The 24,753-nt window shown below is 35.9% G+C and overlaps 3 protein-coding genes across 9 annotated transcripts; 2 read left to right on the plus strand and 1 right to left on the minus strand.

Annotated features, from left to right (window-relative positions):
* The first annotated feature begins 389 nt into the window (after positions 1–389).
* On the plus strand, positions 390–7,826 carry LOC140958871 (uncharacterized). Of its 3 annotated transcripts, none has more exons than XM_073416441.1 (10): positions 390–808; positions 1,526–1,572; positions 2,437–2,552; positions 3,290–3,485; positions 3,648–3,753; positions 3,853–3,950; positions 4,035–4,130; positions 4,223–4,840; positions 5,133–5,554; positions 6,131–7,826. In XM_073416441.1, the coding sequence occupies exons 1-10, from the start codon at positions 529–531 to the stop codon at positions 7,704–7,706; spliced, it is 3,555 nt and encodes a 1,184-aa protein (XP_073272542.1). In that variant the 5' UTR covers positions 390–528; the 3' UTR covers positions 7,707–7,826. The 3 variants fall into 3 exon arrangements, with proteins under 3 accessions (XP_073272542.1, XP_073272543.1, XP_073272544.1); XM_073416442.1 differs by having other exon boundaries at positions 1,526–1,560; XM_073416443.1 differs by lacking the exons at positions 390–808; positions 1,526–1,572 and adding an exon at positions 1,615–1,964.
* Positions 7,827–8,746: 920 nt separating this feature from the next.
* On the minus strand, positions 8,747–16,985 carry LOC140958521 (probable sodium/metabolite cotransporter BASS4, chloroplastic). The gene is made up of 14 exons (XM_073415986.1): positions 16,667–16,985; positions 16,457–16,553; positions 16,069–16,176; positions 15,913–15,980; positions 15,501–15,579; positions 14,370–14,428; positions 14,198–14,266; positions 13,985–14,098; positions 12,368–12,389; positions 11,582–11,649; positions 9,691–9,776; positions 9,355–9,481; positions 9,069–9,170; positions 8,747–8,987 (listed from the first exon to the last, which is right to left on the minus strand). The coding sequence occupies exons 1-14, from the start codon at positions 16,859–16,861 to the stop codon at positions 8,913–8,915; spliced, it is 1,269 nt and encodes a 422-aa protein (XP_073272087.1). The 5' UTR covers positions 16,862–16,985; the 3' UTR covers positions 8,747–8,912.
* A 623-nt stretch (positions 16,986–17,608) lies between these two features.
* LOC140959836 (uncharacterized) lies at positions 17,609–23,505 on the plus strand. 5 transcript variants are annotated; one of them, XM_073417868.1, is made up of 14 exons: positions 17,611–17,875; positions 18,564–18,674; positions 18,777–18,890; positions 18,963–19,085; positions 19,168–19,340; positions 19,509–19,584; positions 19,952–20,038; positions 20,675–20,755; positions 20,843–20,875; positions 21,495–21,548; positions 21,678–21,719; positions 22,647–22,728; positions 22,996–23,066; positions 23,160–23,505. In XM_073417868.1, the coding sequence occupies exons 1-14, from the start codon at positions 17,663–17,665 to the stop codon at positions 23,259–23,261; spliced, it is 1,362 nt and encodes a 453-aa protein (XP_073273969.1). In that variant the 5' UTR covers positions 17,611–17,662; the 3' UTR covers positions 23,262–23,505. The 5 variants fall into 5 exon arrangements, with proteins under 5 accessions (XP_073273965.1, XP_073273966.1, XP_073273969.1 ...); XM_073417865.1 differs by lacking the exons at positions 22,996–23,066; positions 23,160–23,505 and adding an exon at positions 21,793–21,823 and having other exon boundaries at positions 17,610–17,875; positions 21,698–21,719; positions 22,647–22,725; XM_073417867.1 differs by lacking the exons at positions 22,996–23,066; positions 23,160–23,505 and adding an exon at positions 21,793–21,823 and having other exon boundaries at positions 22,647–22,725.
* The last annotated feature ends 1,248 nt before the right edge of the window (positions 23,506–24,753 follow it).

Consider the following 24,753-nt stretch of genomic DNA (forward strand, 5'->3'; position numbering starts at 1 on the left):
AAACAGAAATTTGAATGAGAGGACAACACATATATAAGAACATACCCTAAAATATTTCAATAAAAAATATGTTTTACAAAAGAATCGATCATGCAAACATCCGTGATTCGTAAATCTTTTTTTTTAAATAAAAAAGAGGATTATACAATTTGACTTCTTTTTATTTTTTATTGATAAAATTAATATTGCCAAATTGAGGGTGGACAAGATTTCGATTAAACTAAAATGAATAGCAAAATTTAAATTTTGAATTAAACAAAAATATATTATTTCTGTTTGTATAAAATTAACTTGAGTTAGCAGACAAGTGTGATTGTTAATTGTGGGAAATATGAATTTATATTTTTAATTTAATGAAGTAAAGTTGGTTGCTACGGAAGAATCCCACTTTCAAATTTAGGGAGATACGACGGCTGCTCTTTCCCCAAATTGAAAACCCTAATATTCGCCTTAAATTTCCCTCTCCCTTCTTCCTCTCCACACTTTTTCCTTCTATATTTCCTGCACTGCGCGAGTTTCAATCATCAAATGGCAACATCAGGCGAAGCCGCTGCCGCCACTTCCGGTGCTGGGGGTAAGTTTCGTAAAATTCCTTTTCGTAGAGTGCACCGCCCAACAACGCCTTACGATCGCCCCCCCGCCTCTGCGAGAGGAATTAATAGTTACGACAATGCTAGAAACAATAGAGGTAGCCTGTTCGCGAATCTTGTGGTGGACCCTGCACACAAGCTTATAAACTACGGTGCCTCCCGCTTCTTCGCCTCAGTTTTTCGCAAACGCCTTCCTCCGGCGCCTCCACAGCCTACAGGTTCTACGTCAACTGTGTGTTTGTTCCGATATTTAAGTTTTCTTTTGTTGAGCTTGTTTCACAAGCACATGTTTGGTTTCGAGTTTTGATCGAGGGTTTTTGTTGTGTGTTCATCAACTTTTTATTCAATTACTGTATGTCATTTAAGTATATTTAACTTATAAATGCCTGTATATTTTGTTAAAGAACATGCCATTGGAACACACACACACACACACACACACACACACACATGTAAAGTTGACACATGCATTTTTCATGGAGCTTGCCATTGATCGGTGTATACTGACATGTTTGTGCTAGGTCTCCTAAAGATTTATTCTTGTTGATTAATACAATTTTTTAGTTCCTTTTTTTACGTGTCATATCTCAACGAGGAATCCAGTCCTGTTTCAGAGGAAAAAAAGTTTGTATGCCTTTTCTGTGTTGTTTGTGGTGATTTATTGGTAATATGGCAATTTCCATGAGTTGTCTGTATTTACTTCAATTTCTGTAATGTGTTACATGATATGCAACCATTGTTAATAAATCCAATTAATAAACATGTAAATTATATGACATTAAAGTATAAGAATCATAGATATAAAAGTTGGCCTTCAAATGAAAAGTTTTTTTGTTTCAAAACTTTAAGAACACGTCTCCCATTACTATTGCCCATTTGTTCGACATGATGTAGGCTGCACTTGACTGATTTACTTTATCTTGTGATGTAAACAGAGGTAAATGGTGACTTGATTGATGAGCCTCACGAGGTAGTTTCTAATGTAAGTTTATGTATTTTTCTTTTAAGCAATATTTTTTATGGCATCTTGTTTGTATATTTGTGATTGGCATATTTGACGTGTAACTTAAACAATTAAACCATCTCTTTTAATTCTAATATGTGTGTGTGTGTGTGTGTGTGTGTGTGTGTGTGTGTTTTGAATTTTTTTGTAAATACAGAGAACATGGATTTAAAGAACAGTGTGTCTCTCAGCTCCTCACCACTGATAGTTTTTTTTTGAAGGGCCACCACTGGTAGTTTTTAATATACCTTTTTACAACTGCGAGACAAGTTCTGCCAGAGAGGATGACTATTAGGAAATTTTATTATTTATTTATATCTCTAGAGGTTTCTGCCTATTGCTATTCTGACTCGAGTGCAATTCTGGAAAAGGTGAAGGGATTTTATTTGAGGATCAATAATTTATTGTATAATAATAAAACAGTTATACAAATATCATGTGTCCAAAGCATCTAAGTTTACATTTGGCAGAAATTAGCATTGAAATGTTTGGAGCGTCTAGTCCTTGGTGGGTTCTGACTTCCAATGATCCAGTTCTTCAACATATATTGTTCAGGACATCTAATTATACAAAGCTACATTTAAAGTTTGAACATATGCATTTGATTCCATGCTAAAATGCAGCATTATTTAGTGGGAGTGTAGTTCCTGTTGCGCTCTTGGGGTTCGGCGCTATTTTGTGAAATATGCACAAAACACACATGGATAATTGAATTTCAGTTGTCACTAGCAACTAAATATTTCCCATGTACTTAATTTAGTCCAATCTATCCTACATATGATGATTCTTTTTTGGTATTAAAATCTGACGTTGGCTATAATAAAATTTCTCCGATTATCGAAGGATCAAAGTGGTGCACAAAAGTCTAAAGGTGGTGAATTAACCCAGCCGTTAAATAGTTCAAGTGGCAGTGGGATCTCTGAACTTGAGCAAGTGCTGAAGCAGAAGACCTTCAGCAGGTAAATTTTTAATTTATTCTCATCCATGATTGAGGAATATTTACTTGCTAGTTGTTCAAACTATTTGAAGCTTTCTGCATTCTAAGCTGTGAGAGTTGCTCATGGTGGAAAGTGTACCGATTGTCACAAGATTGTATTAGCATTTAGCGCCTGTTTCTTTTTTCTTGCACCACTTATTCTTGTAAACACTTACCTTTCTGCAGTTTTCTTTATCTTATATTTTCCTTCATTTCTCCACGTTCTGTTTTTTTAATCCCGGACTTCTTCTATTGTTTTCAGATGCTGTGTCTGCTTTACTGGCTAGCTTTGCTAGTTGTTTAATATTGTTGAAAACATTGCATTTTTTGCCCATTTTTTGCTTATGTGGGTTGGGTTTCTAATTTCTCAATTTTCCTATTTTACTTGAATTTTGACTTGAAATTCAACAATTGTTGTATTACAGTAATCCCCCAACTGGGAAACTGTTGTATTAAAGTGAAATGGCAATCACTGATGTTGGTTGTCAATATATATGTCTGCGATGTAGCTTTTAAGGTTCAATTTTCATAGTGGAGGAATCAGTCCATAGAATCGTCTTTGTTTGTGAATTGAATATTTGAATTTATTTTATTCAGGTGGGATTACCGCAGAATACAATTTTTTTCTGATATAGTATACGAAGTGCTCAAGTCATCCTTCCTATTTAGTTTGTTTTTTAAACTTTTGCAAACTATTAGCATGTGACTTTGTTTTTGCAGGTCGGAGGTTGACCATTTGATAGAACTATTGCAATCAAGGGCTGTAGAATCTTCTTTCAGAGTTGAAAGTCAAAGAACTGAGAAGGTGGCATCAGTTTCTGGAAGGCATCCAGTTGCCAGTGGTCCATTGGAAAAAAACATAAATGAGGGAGATATATCTCAAGGAGTTGTGTCAGCTCCTATTATCAATTCTAGAGTAAGATTAAGATGAACACCTCACTATTCATTTTCTTATTTGTGTTTTGTGCACGATCTCTTGTATTTATGTTGTTTATCGATGAAGTTTGTAGCTTCTATCAATTATCTTCACGTTTTCAAGGTAGCAAAGTCTGAATTTTATGATATAAAAACTCTCCAGGTCATTGAGGATGATCTGGCTTCTCCTGCTGAACTAGCAAAGGCTTACATGGGCAGTAGACCTTCCAAAGTATCTCCGTCAGTGTTAGGGACACAAAGTTTAGCAGGTGGGAACTATACATGATTGCTTTGTAATGTTTTACTTTTTACCAAATCATCGAACATCTGATTGATGATGTAATCTTCCGCTTGTTTTGGTGTTTCAGAAAATGGTTTTGTAACGCCGAAGTCTCAAGGAAGACTGGCTATTTCCAGCATGGGCCGCACCCCATATTCCAGAATTCATCCATATTCTATCCCAAAGGTTCATATATTTTACTATTTTTTTCTGCAAAAGCAATATTTTGTTTTCTGGTGTTCATTCTTCCCCGTGTTATGGTCATTTCAGGGAATTCGATTTACTAATATTGGTAATGCTGGGCCATCAGTGTCATCATATCATTCGCTAGTGGAGCAGAATGAAAAATTTGAGTCTAAACCCTTGGTATGAATGGACATGTAGTAATGTGAATTCGGGAGTTAATACTTTTTTAGTATATTATTTTTATTTATAAAGTCATCAATATTGTATATCAGGTCTTAAAGCGGAAGAATTCAGTATTGGATGATGATCTTGGATCTGTTGGTCCCATTCGGAGAATCAAACAGAAACCTAACCTATTAGCTTCTAAAACTTCTGTTACCGCCAGTGGAGTGGAAAGTGGTTCTGTTTCTGTGCTTGTGTCTTCAAAACAGAAGCTACCATTAAATGTTAAACCAAAGAATAGTGTCTCAAAAACTGTTGGGGAGAATCAGGATGACAGCAACCCAAGTGCAAGTTATTATACTCATGTCCCTTCCAGATCCAGTGAGGTGGCTGCTAGAATTTTGCAGCATCTTGAAAAGTTGACTCCAAAGGAAAAGTCACTAAAATCTAAGTTAGTTAAGTTGCGGGATAAATCCCCTCTTAGATTGACATCCAGCATGCTTGGCGGACAAGCTGTAAAGATCAAGGAGGATGTTGTTTCCCCGCAGTTGCTTCTGAATTTTCAAGATGGTCAAAAAATGGAGAATACATCCACTGCAATGAAGAATGATATTGTGGAGTCCTTAAAAGCTCCTGGGCCTGATAGTGAAACTGTTCATTTTATTGTTAAAAATGGTGTAGCTCAACCTCCTCTTGAGGAGAGAGCTTTTAGGATGAGTGCACAAGAGGTAGGTGTTTCTTTAACTTATGCATTAGTTATTCTACTTTGTTTGGTCATTCGATTTAGTATCATTTGAATCGCATGATGTAGCAGCAATAAGAGATTTATTTCACAGTTTAAATCAAGTGTACAATTTCTCTCTGGTGTGTGTCCTGTCGTTGTGCATATTCAACCTCCTTAGTTAAAATATGTCATGTTCCACCTTCCAACAGCTTAAATCGTAATTAAGTTTCATTTTATTTTACATTCATTAAATCGAAATTATGATTCTTTATTTTATGGCTTTTTTAATAATTCAGGATGATGACATCAATTGTTATGAGATTGCATCTGGACAATCGGCTGAAGGAAAAATACCAAATGACATTCCTTTTGTTGACAATGGTGCCTCAGTTATTAAAGAACCCATGCTTCTGAAAGCAAATAATCAACCAAAAGCTATAATTCCTTCAGGGCATATTTCAAACAAAACAACTGAAAGTGGTACTCTTGGTGGGCACATGATTGGACTAGGAAATTGTGGTACCGTTTTCCCTCCTTTAAGTGCAGCTATCCAATCTGAAGTTAATCCTCATTCAATTGATTTGTTTGGCAAACTAAAGGGAACCAAGGATTTGCCTCCCTCGTCTCACTTTAGCTCCAGAACTGTTGATAAATTTCCCCCTTTGCCTTCTGGATCAAGCAACGGAGTGACAGTGTTGAAATCAGAAAACTCCAGCGGGTTAGTCAGTGAAAGCAATTTATTATCTTTTCTCCCTGTGCCCATGACATGCACTTTTTAGAACTAGGAATTTGGATATGACCTGCTCATATATTTCTATTTTTATCCGCTTTTTCCCGAATTTTGAAATTGTGATTATTGGGCTAAGAGTGGCTCAAATGATCTATAAGCATTCATCGACTTTTCCAACTTCAGTTTGAGACCTTTATCTTGTTGTGTCCATTTTTGGTCATGGAACTAGATGCCCAGTAGAAGAAGTAAGTCAACCTTGCTTGAAGCTTTAAATTAGTATTACCTGGTCTTATTTACGGGTAACCATATTAAGGTATCATTCTATTGAATGATGATGCCATTCCCAACTTGGCAAACAAACTGCAATACCCCATTTGGTAAAGTGGTTAACTTTAAGGTTTATGGGGACTGATGCCACATTATATACAACCTGGTTGGTGAGGTATGGTTCTTTTAATTAGAAATATTTGGGCTAAAACTAGGATAAAGTGGTCTTTACTTTCCAGTTTAACATTAGCACATGCCATGTTATCATTGTTTTAATTTTTGTACCTGCACGTGCAGCTTGGTTACTGTTCTTCCTTCTGCAACTGGCTCACAGTTGGTAATTCCGAAGTCAGATCAAAGTGATATTCTGCATCCACTGAAGGCTGGAGATGCAAATGGAAAATCACATACTGTACCTTCCGCTGCATTGAACGGGCCACTTGTTTTAAGTTCCCCTGCATTAACTGCAATTTCTGCTTGTGATGCCAATCAAATATCCACAGCTAGCTCTAGTTTATTTAACCCTTCGACCAGCATTGCAAGCTTTGCCTCTAATGGGAATGGCAGTAGCACTTCAGCCGCTATCAGTGGAAACCTTTTTGGGTCAAATGTGGCACCTTCAGTTTTAGGTGGACCTGTTGCCGCATTTGGTGCCTTCGTAGATCCAACCACTACAGTTTCAGCAGCATTAACTGCCAATGATTCAGCATTAGTTTATTTGAAAACCAAAGCTGAGAAAGAACCGAATTTCGTCTTCTCAAGTGGAAAGAATTCTGCTGTTGCCTCATTCGCTGCTGGCAACTCTGGAAGTGGCACTTCTGGACTTGATACTTCAGCCTGTTACTCAAGTGCGCGTGATCTTCAACGTTCTCCTTTTGCCGGTGCCAATAAATTTTTGGTGTCTGGTGTTGAAAATGTCTCACAAAGCACATCAACACAATCTGTTTCATCTGTATTTGTGCCATCCTCAAATATGAATAGCAGCATTTCTTTTGGCACTTCCTCATTCAATCCTCAGTTTACTCAACACCAAACTTTTAGCTTTAATTCTTCAGCCTCTTCACCAGATTCCATTGCTGTTGCTTCCAGTAGTGAGCCAGCAAAGAGTTTATTCAGATTTACTGGGAGTTCTGTTATGTCTTCAGTTTCTAATACCACTAGCTCTTTCAGCAGTGATGCTTCTGGGATATTTAAGTTTGGTGCCAGCACTTCGGCTCCCTCTTCAGTCCCTAACACTGCTAGCTCTTTCAGCAGTGGTGCTTCTGATGTATTTAAGTTTGGTGCTAGCTCTTCGGCTCCCTCTTCAGCTAGTAACTTCTTAAGCTCCAGTACCCCTTCTAATGTATTTGGTTCTACTACTACTTCTCCCTTTAAGGGATTTTCTTATGGTGCAGCTTCAGCTACCTTTGCTCCTACAAGTTCTAATTCTTCAATTTTTAATTCAACCACCAGTTCATCCGGTCCCATTTTTTCATTTGGTGATGCTTCTCCATCCATGTCTTCAACGCCTCCAAATATTTCCCAACTGATTTTTGGGAACGTACCTTCTAGTTCTGCAGCTTCTCCAGGAAATGGTGACCAAATGAATACTGACGATAGCATGGCTGAGGATCCGGTGCAGTATTCTGCCCCTTCTATTCCTGTATTTGGTCAACCAGCTGTCTCTCCATCACCATCTGGCTTCATGTTTGGATCAACAGGTGCATCATCAGTGAATCCCTTCTCATTTGGAGGACAACAAAATCAAGTTAGTCCACAGAACCATTCTCCATTTCAGGGATCTGGTGGAAGTTTCTCATTAGGCAGTGGTGGTGGTGACAAGTCAACTCGAAAGTTTATAAAAGCAAATAGAAATAAGAACAGGAAGAAGTGAACACGTCAATGGTATAGTTGTATTTTTCAGAAAGGTTGCTACGTACCACTAACTGATGAATATCCATACGAAGATATTAGCTGCAGGAGCTCCATTTGATCTTCTAGATCTTAATCATGATCTTGAAACAAAGGTTCCATTCTTGTTGCAGTTTATATTTTTCATAAGTAGTGAAGTTTTGGAGGGCAAAACGTGTAGATCAAGAGTACTTGTATTAGTCAGAGGGTTCGCTTCAAATGTGAAGCCAATGGCGTTGTGTGATTGACCATGCTTTTATGTATTCATTGCTGCGTGTAACATAAAAGGAAAAGTGGTGTTGATAAATAGCGCTTCTTGATTTTATAGCAGCATTCTTTATTTTTTGCATCTTTCGTGTTGTTCGTAGAGGTTTAACCGACGCCTTGTTGCTATGTTTAATGCTTATGAGAAGTAAGTTAATTGCGGTTTCGAAACTGTTTGGGGTGGATGTCGGGTCTGGTTTTGGGATCGAATAGTTTGGGTTGGATTGCAAATTTTGCTACCTTCTGATATGAGATGGTCATTGCTTTCCTTAAAAACTAAGCAACTCTCCAGTTGCTATTTCACCACTTGCCAAGCACGGAATTGAAATTACCGTCAGTTGCTATGATGCCGGGCAGCCGCGGTAAGAAGATAAATTGTTATAGCAACAGTTTGGTATTTATAAAGAGTCGTTTTTATTTATTGATCTCCTATTTTGTTGAATTTTATTTTTTTTAATTCAAACTTTATCTTCTTAATTGGCCAATCTGCAATTTTGTTTTGTTTTTTTTTTTTGAAGGAGCAAGTCTGAAAAATTTAACTTTTTATAAAATTAATTAATTTGATAGGTTATGTGCCTAATTGGGAGACACCCATGGCGAATTTCAAGACTCGATCCTCTCATTGGTGAGAACCCGAAATATCAAGCTATCCAAATGGAGAATAATGAAGCTACGTTATATAGCAAATATTCTTTAATTCACCGGGAGATAATATCACAAGGCAAGTACAACAAGCCCTGAAGCTAGGGGGAAAAAATAAAACCAGAAATTAAAAATAACATTAAATAAAACAAACAAGCCCATGATTTTTAGACTTGCTTCGATATACCCACCAATGTCCAGACAACAATGAATGCCATGTTTGTTTCTAAAATCATTACAAATTCGATGGTATCAAACGTTCGCGAGGTTATAGAAACAAATCTTATGCAACCTTGATATTGCCAAGTGCATCCTCTTTTTCTTTCCAGAGACCCACTAAAAATGAATCAATGATGATCTACAAAACAACAATCGATTTATGCTCATGAAGCATCCATGAGTGGGAGAAACACGTTCCACGCGTAAGTAAATGGCTTACCTGGTTTAAATGAGCTGCAACACATGGAAGAATCAGCAAGCCAGATTCACCAAGAGAACCACCTAGCTGCTCAACAACTGCTACCAACACAGGCAATGTTTTCTACAATACACAGCACATAACAACGCATAGCATTCTAGTTAACATAAGCACACTAAAATCAATTATAAATCGACAATTTGTTAATTAAACGTGAATATGTCTGCTTTTGTCCGTAGATTGATAAAATGCCAAGGACGAGATATATCTTTCTAATCAAAATTTTAAGCACAACGCACTACGTTACCTGACTCGTGACTAGGAGAAGAGCACTGGCATTTTCTTTCTTCGCAAAAGTTGATTTACCATTAGAAACTAGTGAAAACGCTTGTATCGCCAAAGCGTTGAAAATAAATAGAATTCCATGCAGAAGCCTGCATGCATTAGTAAATTCTATTAGCTGATGCAGCTAGCTCAAAGTTTGGTGAGGCAAGATCAGCCAGTAAAATGAATTCTAAGGTCACAAAATGTGAATTGCTCTGGCACAATACTTGGGAGAGGTCCGAATTGTAGAAAAATCATACCAAATGACCAGTATGTTAATATGATTTGAGGAAAAATAAAAACAGAAGAAGAAACATACACTCCCAGCACAACAGCAACAAGAAAATTTTCTGGCTTCACCATTAAAAGCAATGATCTTGACTTGCTGACTTGCATCCAAGGAACCTACACAAGAACAAAGATCAAACATGGAACTATTTTCCAAGTGGAAATATATATATCAGAATCTGAAAGCATAAGTTCAGAAAAGTATTCCAATGAACAGCTGAGTAAAATCTACAGCCAATCAACCAAGTAAAAAAAATGACTGAAGTCAAAATCGCAAATATAAAAACAAAAACAATTCAAAGCTTTAAAAATACAGAAAATGATCCAACGGGGAATAAAAGGACATAGACAAAAACAAAAGGTTATCCGAACAAACTGGATAAATTATACAACAAACAAGTACAGTTACAACAAGACAACAACAGGGGACACTTTCATGTTTATCAGTCAATGACAATCACCACCTCTGACTTCACAATTTTATCGGAGATTGGCAATTAAACCTGAGGATGGTTTCCCTACCTATCCTCTTTCCCACTTCCTCCGTCTTTCCTTCAAAAAATCTAAAAAGAGATGTGTGTACCTTCACCAACAACTCCATCAGCCACGTCGATCCAACCAAGCATACCATTAAAGAAAATCCACCATGTAAGATGAAACCATTATAATTACAGTTGGTTATCATAAATACAAGTTCAACATCTATTGACATAATATATTTCAAGTGTGGAATATATATTTCTCATTCAACTGGACTTAATCAAGACCATCCTAGTGTTAAAATGAAATTAATGGTTTCTTATAGTTTTACGCATCTGCCTATAATATTGCTAGAGTCTTCACCATTTACGTGTCAATAAAAGTTGATGGAAGTATCTTGAATATATAAATACTCCCCAAGTTTCTCCTACGTGATTTCGCATCTTCAAAATTTCCAAGTAGAAAAAGAAACAAGGTTTTACCCAAGCCCCATTATAGTGCCCCTCCAACTTTGAGTTGCAGAAGTAGCCTTTTCAACAAAATTAATATGTCCATAATAAAAACTATTGTGAGTATTTAAATCAAATGTGAGCTATTGATCCTCCTTAGGAACTTGATTAGCATGAGTTGATTAGCTTGGAACATAACATCTTTTCCGCAATTCTTTAAGCCTGTTCAGGAAAAAATATAGTTTGAGTGAATATTAATGTTCTTGCCTCTTGGGGACTTGATTTCTATACGAAGCAATAACACAAGGTTGGTGCTCGAGGAGTACGAACGGATGATTCCATATATGACAAAGTTATTAACTCCATGTAAATTAACATTCAAATTCTTTATATATTGCTAGTCTTATTTGATGCATAAAATATTCTAAGCTTAAGCTTGTAGGGTGTTGGAAAATATATTATCTTAATTCAGTTATAAGACAGTTATTAATTAGTATTCTTTTCCATTAAGATTCTGATTTAATGACAGAGAAGACTGCCTGAAGGCATGTAATCTGGATTATAAACTCCAAGTTAATGCCAATATGCCAGGCATCCGAACAGTGTACTAATTTTTAGGTCAGCCAGAGAAAGGTGGGAAAAGGAGTGACAATCGTGCTCCTCCTTCTCAGAACATTTTCAGATGTAGGCCCCTTGACAGGACCAACACCTCAACTTCCCCAACTCCAAGCCCCTTTATCACAAAGCAGCACCACAGGATAACTTAATGGAGCCTTATGAAGCATCATTCCCACATCTCATAAAGATGGTTACAAATCTTGAAAGACCCTACATGAGACTCTGCTACTTGCATTGCCACATTCTAACACGATGATAAGAAATAATGGGGCCAGTCCTATAGATGTTAGCAAAAAGACAATTTGATAATTCTTTTACTAAAAAATGATCACACAAAAAACAATAGATACTGATTGAGCAGACGTTGAATCTTACCAAGCCCAGGAGGATTGCACTAATACTTGCCAAAATCTGGCGATTTCTATCAGCAAAATCTGCCAATCCTGCAACAAATTTGTAATCCCATAACAAGTACATCAGAAATGTAACAACCGTCAAAAGCAACAGACTATTACTCAACTTGCATCCTCTTGAATGCATTGAAAGTCATAAAAGCAAGTTATCAAGTAGATCCAAATCAATAAGTTCGAAGAAATGATTATGAAAGACTCGAAGAACATTTAGTTTACAGTTCAGGTTTTCAGGAGTACTGACAGGCCAGAGAGCAACATTTTTCAGATTGCATTGCATAAAAGGCTACATTCAAATATTTTTCTATTTGATTGGTCAACTGCACACAAAATCAAAGCCGTTCTTCAGAAAAAGAACACAGGAGGAAATACCAACCAATTCATCAAGTTCATGGAAGCTGTACACATCTGAGAGTTTAAAATAAGGCAATGTTTATGAACGGCTTACCAGATATGCTAGTTCGAAATCAATTCATTGTAATTGATTACAGTCAATAATAAGTTTACAGCTGTTAATATACAGTATTTAGCATTATTGTTAAGAAATGTCTTGCTTGGGATCAAGCTGAAAATTTCTGCACTCACCCTATAACTTAAAACATCAAATTGAGCAAACCTTACATAAATAGACCAGAGTACTGACACAAATATGTGTTTTAAAGGAACCAGCATAGATAAAATATAATAAGAAAATAAAGAGATTGGGTCCTTCGATCATAAGATTAACTGAAGACAGGTAGTGGTATCTTACCTTTGGAGAAATCTCGAGCAATCTGTTGATTAAGAGAGAGATGGATAAGCAGATTCCAAAACAAATTTTTAAAGTCGTATCATTTTCATATGATAGTCCTTACGTGCAAAAACACTTTTTATGTGGTGTGATCAAGCTGGCTGAAAATGCAAAAAAATGGCAATTGTGTACATCCTTTACTTAGAATGTCAACTTCGGATGTGGTTGACAGAAACCTCAACTCAAATGGTTCATGGTTTTTAACATACAAGAAATAAAAAAGAAATAAGAACGAAGAACGTTAAGGAACCATGGGTAAAAATCTACTAACACTCTTGTTCACTAGCCACTTTTAACTAGTCCTTGAACACTCTCCACTCTCTAGAAGCAGGGAAAAAATCTCTAGAAGCAGCACATAATTTCTACCATTTCCTCTTCCTCTCACTGTACTTTATATTTGGCAATTACCAAATTGCTAATGGTGTACCAGTTTACCACTGCCCTACAGTTGTGACTCTCAGTCATAGTAAAATTTGATTAATTCAGCTCCAATCATCACCAAGACACGGTCTAGTCTCTCTCCCTGACATAAACTATCCCTCTTGATTCCTTGAAGGATCGAAGAGATAAGCATGACTTTGAAGAAGATAAGATCAAAACTCAAGCCATAAATTTGAAAATGTTCATGATTCATCTCAGCTGGCTTTTTAGCAAGGTTTTTCGGGGATAAAAATCAATACCCTTAATCGAGGTTTATATTGGATTTTAAAATAGTATTTGCATGATGGAGTTTATGAGTATTAATTTTGGCAACTTCATCACTCTATCAAAACTGTCCGTACTTTGACCAAATTAGATTCAAAAGAATCTGTGAGAGAATGAAACAAAAACTACCTATATTGATGTTAGTAATAGATATATACCTTACATATACCGTGGCCACAAGTTTTGGTCTTGGAGAAAAAAAAGGAAGCCTACTGGAAGTTTTAATGGAATAAAAGGACAAACAGAACATAAGCCCCCCCAGCTCTGTTGGGAATAACGTTGGGGCTCAAGCCCCATATGCCTTTGTTTTTTTAATTTCAGAATATAGACTCAGTAATTACATTTATTGATAACTTGTCAATTGGTGTGAGCTTTAATATTTTCCTTTGTTTCTGCGAAAAATATGCATGATAACCTCATCTCAAACAAATGACATCAACGTGTTTACATTAATAAATTAACGTGTTTTAATTACTCTCATGTGCTGAAACATTTCTTGCCCAAAATAAGAGCATATGATCAGAAAGTGTCAAATAAATTGTTCTGCAACGTCTTTGAGAATATGTGGACTATGATTAGCAAACTTCATATGAACATAATTATTTTATGCATACTCTTCTTTCCTACAAGAACATTGAGGTGAGACCTGATCGATGAATCTTTAAACATTAAAGACGCGTATTTGAGTTATACGACCAGTAGAGATAATGCATGCCTATTGTGTCCTACTTTCGTGGTTTCGTCTACTGTTAAATAAAACGATCTCCTGTCTATTAAATAGGAGAACAATAACAATGTAAAATATTGATATAATTTCAACAAATAAGAGACATTAACAAATTCCTAGCATGCGTAAAGAAAGTAGAGTTTGACCTTTCCCAATACGAGAGGAAGGAAAATTGTAAGAACCAGGCTTCTCAACAACTGCCCTGCGGGAACTGATACTCCTATTCCAGAAGCTATGAATTTCGAGATGGAAAAAGGAATCTGACACACAACACTGAAAATCATTTCTCATAGAATATAAGTAATTATGACTTTATGGGTGAAAAGATAACTAATTTTAATTATTTAGAGATGACTTACAATGAAGATTCCTAATAAATTGGATATCAGAGTCATCGCAAGGGCAAGAGCAGAGTTCCCTCCAGCTAGCTGTGTTTCACCAAATCAAACCAGCAGTTAAACCAACAGCAAATTTTCTTCAGGTCTGAGAAACTTTTGAGAATTGTTTTGGAAATTCATGGCATCATTTTACCCGAGTCAGTGCCACTCCACTAGATAATGTTGTGGGCATACAGGTAAACATGGCAATTCCTGAAGAAGCAATAACCCCCCATAGTCATAAAAAAGGTGGAAAGGGATGACAATCCCTAGCAACTCAACTTCTCTTTTTAATAACATTAACAAAAAAACATCATTTAACTCAAAAAGGAAAATCAAGGTCAACATTATTTTTTTCATTTCCATTTATTTTCTTCTTTATGTTTATTTTCTAATCTTTTTAGCCGATATCACTGGAGATGATTTTGTATTTCCCATCCATTCATGCTCTTCACACAGCTAAAATCCAACTTAAAACACAAAAGAATTGACGTCTGGAAAATTCACAACCATTTAAAACAAATACAGAATCCATCATTGATGAAAAAGGTGTAACGTGATCTACATCAAAACGTATAAAACACAAAAAAAAAAAAAAAAAAAAAAAAAAAAAACATAAAACAGTTGGAAAGAGGTTGCAACTGAAGTTCGACTGTCATAACAGATCCAATCTCAAAATATGTACAAATGCTATTTGACAAAGAGGAATCAGGGTAAGACCGATTCTGCTTGCATTAAGAAACCGTGATGATGCAATAATTATAAGTTGGTCACATAGAAAGCTTCTAATTAAGGATATCTCCAAAGCACAAGAAAAGGGTAATATGCAACCATTTGAGTTTACCACATAATGGACAAAAATAATAATCAAATAAGAAGATGGATCACTAGATGTTTATTATATCTGATTTCTTTTCTTCTATTTTTAACAACAAAGAAATAGAGCTTCGAATACAATAAACTATGAAGTAACGTAAATTTCAAATAGGAAGAAATATTAATTGAAATAAATTCATTTGTATCTGGAAGCTAACAAGAGTAACTCATAACCTGAGCTTTGGTTCACACTTTAAAAGACTGACAATTTTATGGATCATATAGAGCAGAAAAATAGTTTGTTATAAATTACTCTCATCCATCTTCTATGACATGGCATGTAACCTCCCCAAACTTCTTGAACTTCCAAGAAGAGAAACCTTTCGAGTAAGGTCTAATCATCCTTAGGAATTTCTCACTTTGATCCAAAAGACACTTCACAACATCAAAGCAAGTCTATTTTTCAAACCTGTGACAAATTCCTGAGGTTGGACCTTGAGCTGCAGGATGATCTTTGAAAATAGTGGACTGAGAAATAAAATGGAAACCTGTAAAGGGTGCAAAGTTAGTCTCTCATCGAGTTTCTGCTAGATAGCCACATGAAACATTATATATCATAATGAAATTCACATAATAAGTAGCATTTCTGAAAGTGCAGGTCTAGAAGAACACAGACTTTGAGGCCATAAAAAGTTCAATGATTTTCGACTGCATAACACTATTTATAGATGCATGGGAAAGGGATTTTGAAAATTATAATGTCATCGCCAACTTTCCTGGAAAATTAATAAAGAGGTGGTTTCTAGTACACACGGTTGTGGCCGAAACAAGAAAGCTTTGAAAAGGAAAAGAAATATGTGAACAAGAATTTAAGGTCATACCAGCCCAAAGAGTCCAACTTGCCATGCTTCAACAGCATCTCTGATTTCAACATTGTCCAGTGTTAATCCTACATAACAAAACAATAAAAACACCTAAGCCAACCAAATTATGGCAATAAATTATAAAATAGCATTCATATCATGGCATAGCCTTACCTGAAATAAGAAATATTCCAAAAGTGCTAACTTTTGATAAATAGTACCTATCAGCAAGACAACCAAGGGTCGGATTTGCAAACCCTAACACTACTCCAGAGACAAGTGCTGCATTCAACATTAGTGACATATCAGATTTTCATGCAAAAATAAATTAATACAAAAAGTGAATTTTGCGGCAAGATTACAACTTCTTTTATGGATGAAACTCGTTAAATTTAATGCAAGAGCACAGCGAGGAGGAAGGCAGTTGCTGATTCACCACTTCCAAAAATCCACTAATTGCATTAGAGGGGGAGAGAAGAAGAAGAAGAAGAGAGCTTCAGCCTATCACTCTAAAAGGCTAAAACACAATCCAACGTGAAGTATCTATGCACCTCCAGCATACCTAACGGTAGAAAATTATCGGTCACGAACTTCGCCAGCGGTTTTCCCCGAGGCGAACTCGACACTTGCGGCATTCGGTATTCTCCATCGCCGTCTCCCTGAAATTTCACACCGACAATTCATTCCACAGAGATAATTTACCACGGTTCAAGTTTGTATGCCACACTGAATCTAATTCGCCGAAATTGCAACAGCTGAAGAGCCGAAAAACCTGACGGCATTTTACTGCAGCTCCAATACTCAGTGTTCTCGTGAATGAACGGCGCTTCCAAGTAAGGGGTGTGGTACTCGACTCGCGGCGGGGAAATTCGGAATGCGAAACCGGAGGACTAAGGCTCCGGTGCCGGCAAGTCGAAGTTCCGGCGACTGGAGGATGGATGGTTAGGCTTTGGAGCGCCACCGGCATCGTGGATGCGAAGAACGGGTGGCGCGCTGGAGCAGCCTGAAATTTGGAGTGCGCGTGCTTCAAGGTGTTGTACGCTATCCAAATAAAGGTACAAGCTGATTGAATAAAATCTAAAAGGTTTGGTGGATCTTTCAATGTCGCTCCTCTCTCTAATATGTGACTATAAATTTCTATCAAAAAATAATATTCAATCGCATGAATGATAGAGTATAGTGAGCTCTTACAAAAAGATCGAGAGATTCAATCTCTTTTTACCTCTGTCATTTCAATTTTGAATCTTTCATCGGGTATTTATTCATTATGATTTACACACGACAATTATTTGTGAGACGAGTAGATAAAAGCTTCTCGTTTACTAAAATTGATTCGATGATATTTACATATTTATATCACATTTTAATAAAAATTGACATCATATATTATAATCCAATAATTAAATTTTCATTATTATGTATTTAAGTTGTAACGTATAAAAATTGACGATTTATTTCAAAAACACTTTAAATAAATGCAATTTTTTTTGTCAATATAATTCATATATTATATCAAACAAGAAGTACGAAAAAATATTAGTTAGTGTATACTTTAAGGGGAAGTTGGTGCTCTCTACCCACAAAATTGTGGTACTATGTCAAACAAAATATGGTACATTTCATGTGGAAACGTGTTATATTTTATGTAGAAATGTGGTAATAGAACACCAAAAAAATCGACGACTGTGACTAAATGTCAATTTCTCGATACTTTAACGACTGACAGAGAGTATATGAATAAAATACTTACGTTTTATGGTAAAGAAGAATGCTTTTTCTCTGCAGAATATCAATGGTGGGATTCTGGTGGGTGAGAATGAGAGAGCTTCGGCCATTGATTCACCTTCTGTTGCCGCTATGTGTTCATTGGGTTGCAGAAGAGATGACCGTGTCTGTGCTTGTTGATGTTCCCACTAACGTCCTTTGCCCGGACCGGAAAACTTGTCCTCAGGCCATTTATATCAATGGATTCCAGCAAACTGTGAGTAGTATTTACTTCTTTCCCATTTTCTTCTTTTATTTCGCGCAGACAAATGAGTCAGAATTTGATTGGTTGGGTAGTGATTGTCGAGATAATTTTACGAAGAATGACAAATTTTAGTTTGATCATTAGTTGGAATAATTTCTTGATTGGGTTTGAGTTGCTTTTTTTTTTCCAGATCAACTGTTGATAATCGAGAGGGGCTAATGTGTTTAGACAGTTTTGGTGGCGCTAGAGAGAGCTGTAAATGAGTATGAGTTAAGAGTGAGTTTTGACAAAAAGTTTAGGCTCAAGCTTATATAATGCATAATATAAATTTTTGAGCTACAGTTGAGTGGCCCGCCAGAAAGCTTGGCTCAGGTTGGCTCCTCATACGCTCATACCCCTCCCTCATTGGCCATTGGCGCCTCTATATTTAATGCATCTGCTTGGGTTGGAACTTGGAAGGGGATTCATGTCTATATAAATAATGTAATAATATGATTTTTCTATTTTTGCTGGAGTATAAGTTTCTGTTGAGGGCTGGTAAACGATATTAAGAATCAAACATTTCAGTGACAAACAAATCAAAACCAAGCTACATATTCCTTCTCAACCAGCCAAGTACAACACACTACTTTTGAGTTCAATTAATTAAGAAATCTACCAATGTTCACCGCCACTGATTTTACTCTTAAATTTTTTGTAGGTTGTTGGAATATTCAAGACTATAGTTCTTCCACTCATAGGTCAGCTGGCGGATGAGTATGGCCGTAAACCAATGCTTCTTCTCACTTTATCTACAACTATTGCTCCTTTCAGTATGTTAATCCATACATCTTAAATTTCNAACGTCGCCACATCACTCTATTGACATAGATTCTTGTTGTAGTGCTTTTGTTTAGTTATATTGCATTTTGCAACTTTACTTGCCATCAACCAATCAAAAGAATCTGTATATGCTTATTATGCTATCCGGACAGTTTCTTATATCATAAGCCAGGGAAGGATTTTTTGCATTGCTGTTGCATATGCGGTAAGTTCTTCTTTTCAGTGGACGTGACTTGGACCCACTAGAATGAAAGTTTATGCTTCTTTCTACCTTCAGGCAGATGTTGTGAATGAAGGACAAAGGGCTGCAGCTTTTAGTTGGATCACTGGTCTATTTTCTTTTTCACATGTCATCGGTAACATCCTTGCCAGGTTTTTACCTGAAGATTACATTTTCGAGGCATGCTCGTGTTGGAACCTTAAATTTGTTTCTTCTGGTGTCTATTGTGTTCTTATTAATGTGATCAAACTTCTAATTTCAGGTATCCATAGCTCTATTGATCTTTTTTCCTATTTACATGATACTGTTTCTGACAGAAACAGTGCGACCAATAAAAAATCCAGACCAACATACCCCTTGCTTAAATAAGATTCTTAAAGTTTTCAAGGAACGGTATCATTCAATGAGGAATGCTGCAAATGTAGTTATCAGCAGGTGAACTTTATAATGTTTCAAGTTCTATTGTAAGTTTTATTGGGCTCTAGCATGTCGAGCTGTTTATTTTTTGTTTTAAAGCGGTACAGAGTTTAACATCACGAGAAATTAAAATAAAAGATTTGTTATCCTTATATACTTGCTATAATGCTTTAATTGTTTCTTCAGCTCAACTCTTAAGCACATTTCGCTTGTTTCCTTCTTCTATGAATTGGGAATGTCTGGCATCAGCAGTGTCTTACTGGTATGCCTCTAACTCTTTGAGAAGAGGTTGATAATGATACAGTATGATTAAGTTATTTATGGGAAATTCTTATTTTAGCGGATTTTATACATTTTTATTTTAATTTTGTTCTTGTCAGGTAATGTTTCAAAAAGTATGAAATAATTTTTTGCAAATTAACTAACTGCATATGCTATTTCAGACCTCTGTTACACGCATTGAGTTCATCAGGAGTTGTACTTTTCACCTGACACACTTTCTTAGTTCTGAAAATCTTTTTCTCTGTATCTTCCAAAATTGTTCATCGGACTCGGCAACTGTTGCATGAGAAAAACGGTTATTGATCTCATAGACTGACGGTAAATTCCTTCAACCTTGCGGCTTGCAGTACTATTTGAAGTTGGCTTTTGGTTTCGACAAAAATCAGCTCTCAGAAATCTTGATGTTGGTGGGAGTAGGCTCAATTTTTTCTCAGGTGCCATTCATTTTGTTCTATTATTCCACAATCATGGAATCTGATATTCGTTGGATCAAAACAATTTTACCTTTGTCGCCCTGGATTATCCACCTCAGGCATGCAAATAAGCATGCTTCACGGTGGAGCAAATAAGACACTGAGATCAGCAAGTTAAAACCATATGCTGTTTTGAAAGAGGCTAATATCCTATCTGTAAAATTAGCAAGCTAAAAACCTCATTTTATTTTATAAATATATATAATGAAAAATTTTGAATGAGATTTTAGACTACGAGAACTCTAGTTTTTGAGCAATTTCATGTATAAGCCTATGGAATCACGTGTACAACAAAAAATTGCTGAAAGGGGTTTCAGCTATCAATTCAAAAATGTTAGGAGATTTTAGGTCATCAATTTTTCGTAGGCGATTTTTGCCTGTTTGAGATAATATAGGGTGCGCTGCGTATATGCACTTTACCCAGTAGGGGTGTGCATGAAAAGTTAAAAATTCTTAAGTCATTTCCTATGTGCAAGTTGCATCACTGGCCCAAATTGAAAATAAAATGCTTAATATCACCCCCAACTAAAATCTTGGTTCTATCCCAGCTACCATGTCACTATATTAAATTTTCTTTTTTCTCATCTTACTCGCAAGATGTTGGTTCTTCCTCTGGTCAATCCGTTGGTTGGAGAGAAAGTGATACTCAGTGTAGGCGTGCTGGCATCAGTGGCATACGTAAGTTGCTTTGATGAATACACACTGTTGCTTGAAAATTATTCAGTAATGGTTTTTAGCTTTTCACAAAATGAGTTGTTTCTGCAGGGATTGCTTTATGGCTTGGCATGGGCATCTTGGGTATGCATACCATCAAAATATTGGAAATCAGGATCATTTTTTCCCTTTTTTTCATGGGAATGTCACTTGAAAGTGTCACTAATATTGACTCCTATGCTCCACATAAAAAATCTTAGCATATCCATCATACTTGTATACTCGAGCATGTAAATTGCAAATGCAATCAGGTGATACAGTTTACGTGTAACATTCTCCAATATCTTCAATTTTTCTTTGTTGCATGGAAATGTGCACTTCTTCAAAGGTACTCAAAAACAGATATCTACGTATGGAAACCATATCAACACTGATCTAACATAAATTTGAGCAGGTTCTTGCTGAATCTGACCATATGTTTATGTACTTTACTTTGGAGGTGTTGCCTCATTTATACTTCTTAAGGGGTGGAACTATAGGATATTATCTGTACTAGGGGGAAGGTGGGACAAAAATGTGTCACCAAAAATTTCTCAGGAAATTTGAGCATCTTTCATTGGGTGTGTTGCTGATAGCATGCATATCAGTAGAACTAATTCACGGGGTTGAAGAAATTGGAGATTCTTCTATCATCTCGTAAATATGTGTGCGTTGTTGTTTGTCTTTATTTTTATTTTTTTTACTCGTCCCTTGCTGACTGTAGATGCCATATTTGAGTGCCGCTTTTGGAGTTATTTACGTCCTTGTGAAACCTTCTGTGAGCACTTACCATTGCTTAAACTTTATTCCACCATTATTTGTGCAAAGTTATGCTAAGGATTTCGATGTATTTTTTTGTCCTACTCAGTTTATTGCCAATTTTACTCATTATTTGTGTATTTTACAGACTTACGCTGTGATATCCAAGGCATCAAACTCGGTAAATCAGGTTAGTCTACACTCCAACGCAAATATTTTATGTTAAGAACAAAGAAAGCAACTCATATATTTTTACTGTGTAGTTCTTACGGGAATCAACAGCATGAAACTGAGGTCATATGAGATGTACAGACAAAGATATTATTCGTTCCCCTGAAAAATATTGGAACTCAAACCTTGGATAACGTGATTGCTTAATTTACACTAATCTTTCAAATTCCTTTGCTAAAAGGATTTTCTGTTTGATCTTCCGTTAAGCTGACAGGTCTTTTTACTTGACTGAGATCTGATATCTAGCGAATCAGGCATGGCTCATGCTGAAACACAAAAGTGATGGTCACGCTGGTCTCAATTCATGTACAAAAATCATAGCTTGCATGAACCAGAAATCCTGTGTTGTTGCTAGTGTCGGGGCTTCTTTGAAATTCCTATGAGAGTCACACGAGTTTCATTTCATGTACAAAAGGCATGCCCGGCATGACCAAAAATCCCATGCAAGTCTGGGGGCTTCTGTTGATATTCTTATGTCATCAAACATCTTAAATCATTTGTGAGGATTCATGGAAGTATTTTGCAATATTCTTTTTCGAATCCGTGTTAGATTCTGAAAATAGAGAACAAAGGAAACATAATGATTGGTCGGTTAATTGGGTTTGACCTTTTTTGTCATGCTCCACGCAGGGTCCTCGTTAGTCACATTTTATTTAGTGAACTACATTAATAATTCATTCATATCTATTGTTGTCCTACTTTATGCAGTGAACTACACTAATAATTCCTTCATATCTACTGTTGTCCTAAGAAAATGGCTAACTTGGTGGAAGAGAGAGAGATAATCTTGTACAATCATAAACTCCTACCACGAACAACAAAAGTATCGCATGTTTCGTCCTCTGTCATTAAACTACTATTCTTCTACTTCGCCATCTTGAATCAGGGAAAAGCACAAGGATTCATAGCTGGTGTGCAATCCATTGCGAGCTTGCTTTCACCAGTTGTAATGAGTCCCCTAACCAGGAGCAGAGCTACATGCTCCTTCACAAGCCCGGGTGGCCCAATTTTTTTTAAAAAAATATATATGTAAATTTTGTATAATTTTGGAATAATATGATATTAGCCATGGTAGATCAATTTAAAATATTAAAAGATTCTAGAGTTTAAAATTCCAGCTCGGGCAGAGCCATATTTCTGGCTCCGCCACAGCCCCTAACCAGTAAGTCAGCAGTTCCATTTCCTACAAGAACCCATCATTAGCAACTTTTTAACCCTTTTTTGTCTTGTTGCAGCATGGTTTCTATCAAAAGATGCACCTTTCAACTGCAAAGGTTTCAGTATTATGTTTGCATCGTCAAGCATGGTAACTAAACCGACATTTAACTTTTAAAAAACAGTCCTTGTGGTTAGTACTCGGGGAAGTCTTGAAACAAATCCTACGTAATTTTCCATTCAGGTTATTTCGTTGTACTTCGCTTGGACATTGAAACTAGATACCCCATCAGGCAAGACTTTAGAAGATGGAGTAGAAAACATTGAAGAACCTCTTTTATCTTAAACGCTGAATCGCGTTAGCATGCCAAACACATGGACCTTTCGATTATAGAACTCCGGCTAACGGTTCGGTTCATGACTAGTCTTGCCCTCCACCCGACAAGATTTGTATATATACATGAACTAATCGTTGTACCACTAATTATGTATTATGATAGGGGAGCACTTGCACTGATAAGTTTACCGTATTACTGAAGTTATCCTTCTTTGTTTTTGGTGTAAACTTTTTATGAGCAAAAAATTTATAAATCAACTCGTTTGTGTGAATATGCTTGAGATATAAATCTCACATCTTTAGGATTTAGATAAAATTGAGATAATTTTGTGTGTTGGTTAATTTATGATGATAGAGTTTTTATTCAATATCTAATATTAAATAAAATAGGGATATACTTGATATACATTGACATCAAAATTTGTTAGTGTGAAAAATTAACGCTTAACAATGGAGAAAATAGCAAAACGGTCATATAAATTGGTTTAGTTGTGATTTTTAGTCTTTCAAACAGTCAACTATTAGTTTTAATCCAATAATTTTAGGCAAAAACTTCTGTGAGACGGTTTCACGGGTCGTATTTTGTGAGACGGATCTTTTATTTGGGTCATTCAATAAAAAGTATTATTTTTATGCTAAGAGTACTACTTTTTATTGTGAATATCGATAGGATTGACATGTCTCACAGATAAAGATTCGTGAGATCGTCTCACAAAAGACCTACTCATAATTTTATTATTTTAATCATTTTTCATCATAACAACGCTATCTCAAAAATAATAAAAATTGCAAGAAAAACATTAACATATTAAAACTATCAAAATCACGATTAAGTCAACTTAGATGACCGATATTTTATTTAATAATATATCGTTGATGATTTATATGCAATCTTATTAAACTATTTTAATGCATCAAATATTTACATTAATGATTATAAGATGTTCATAAAAAAAATTTTGTCGTGTCTATAAATTGTTCACCAACATAAATGTAACATTAAATAAATATATAAGAAAATGTAATGTCGTCTACAGGTGAACATCATAAATGAGCACCAGACCGTGTGACACCCACGTTGTCATATGACAAAAGCTTAACCAGGTAGCACTCGTATATTAAATATATAATTTTATACATATAAAATAGAGTGATATTCATATACTAAATTTATAATATATAGAATTGTACATCCAATATATGAGTGTCACATCATTGGATATATATATATATATATGGTAAAGTTATGCCGTTCACTTGCACCGATGAGGTGACAATCACCTATTGGTTTTGTAATTTTTCTACATTTAATCGCATCCAATATGTAAGTTTTACTTAATCGATGTTCACATAAATTTGTACGATAGATGTAATGCCCGATATTTGATTACCGTAATCTGAGATTAATCTGAAGTAATCAAGGTAATTATAGACGGAAAGTATTAGACCGGTAAAGACGATAAAAGACGCGAAATATGTGCGAGGGCGGTGCTATTCGCGC

The sequence above is a fragment of the Primulina huaijiensis genome, chromosome 15 (assembly GCF_012295235.1).
Source record: "Primulina huaijiensis isolate GDHJ02 chromosome 15, ASM1229523v2, whole genome shotgun sequence".
Lineage (NCBI taxonomy): Eukaryota > Viridiplantae > Streptophyta > Magnoliopsida > Lamiales > Gesneriaceae > Primulina > Primulina huaijiensis.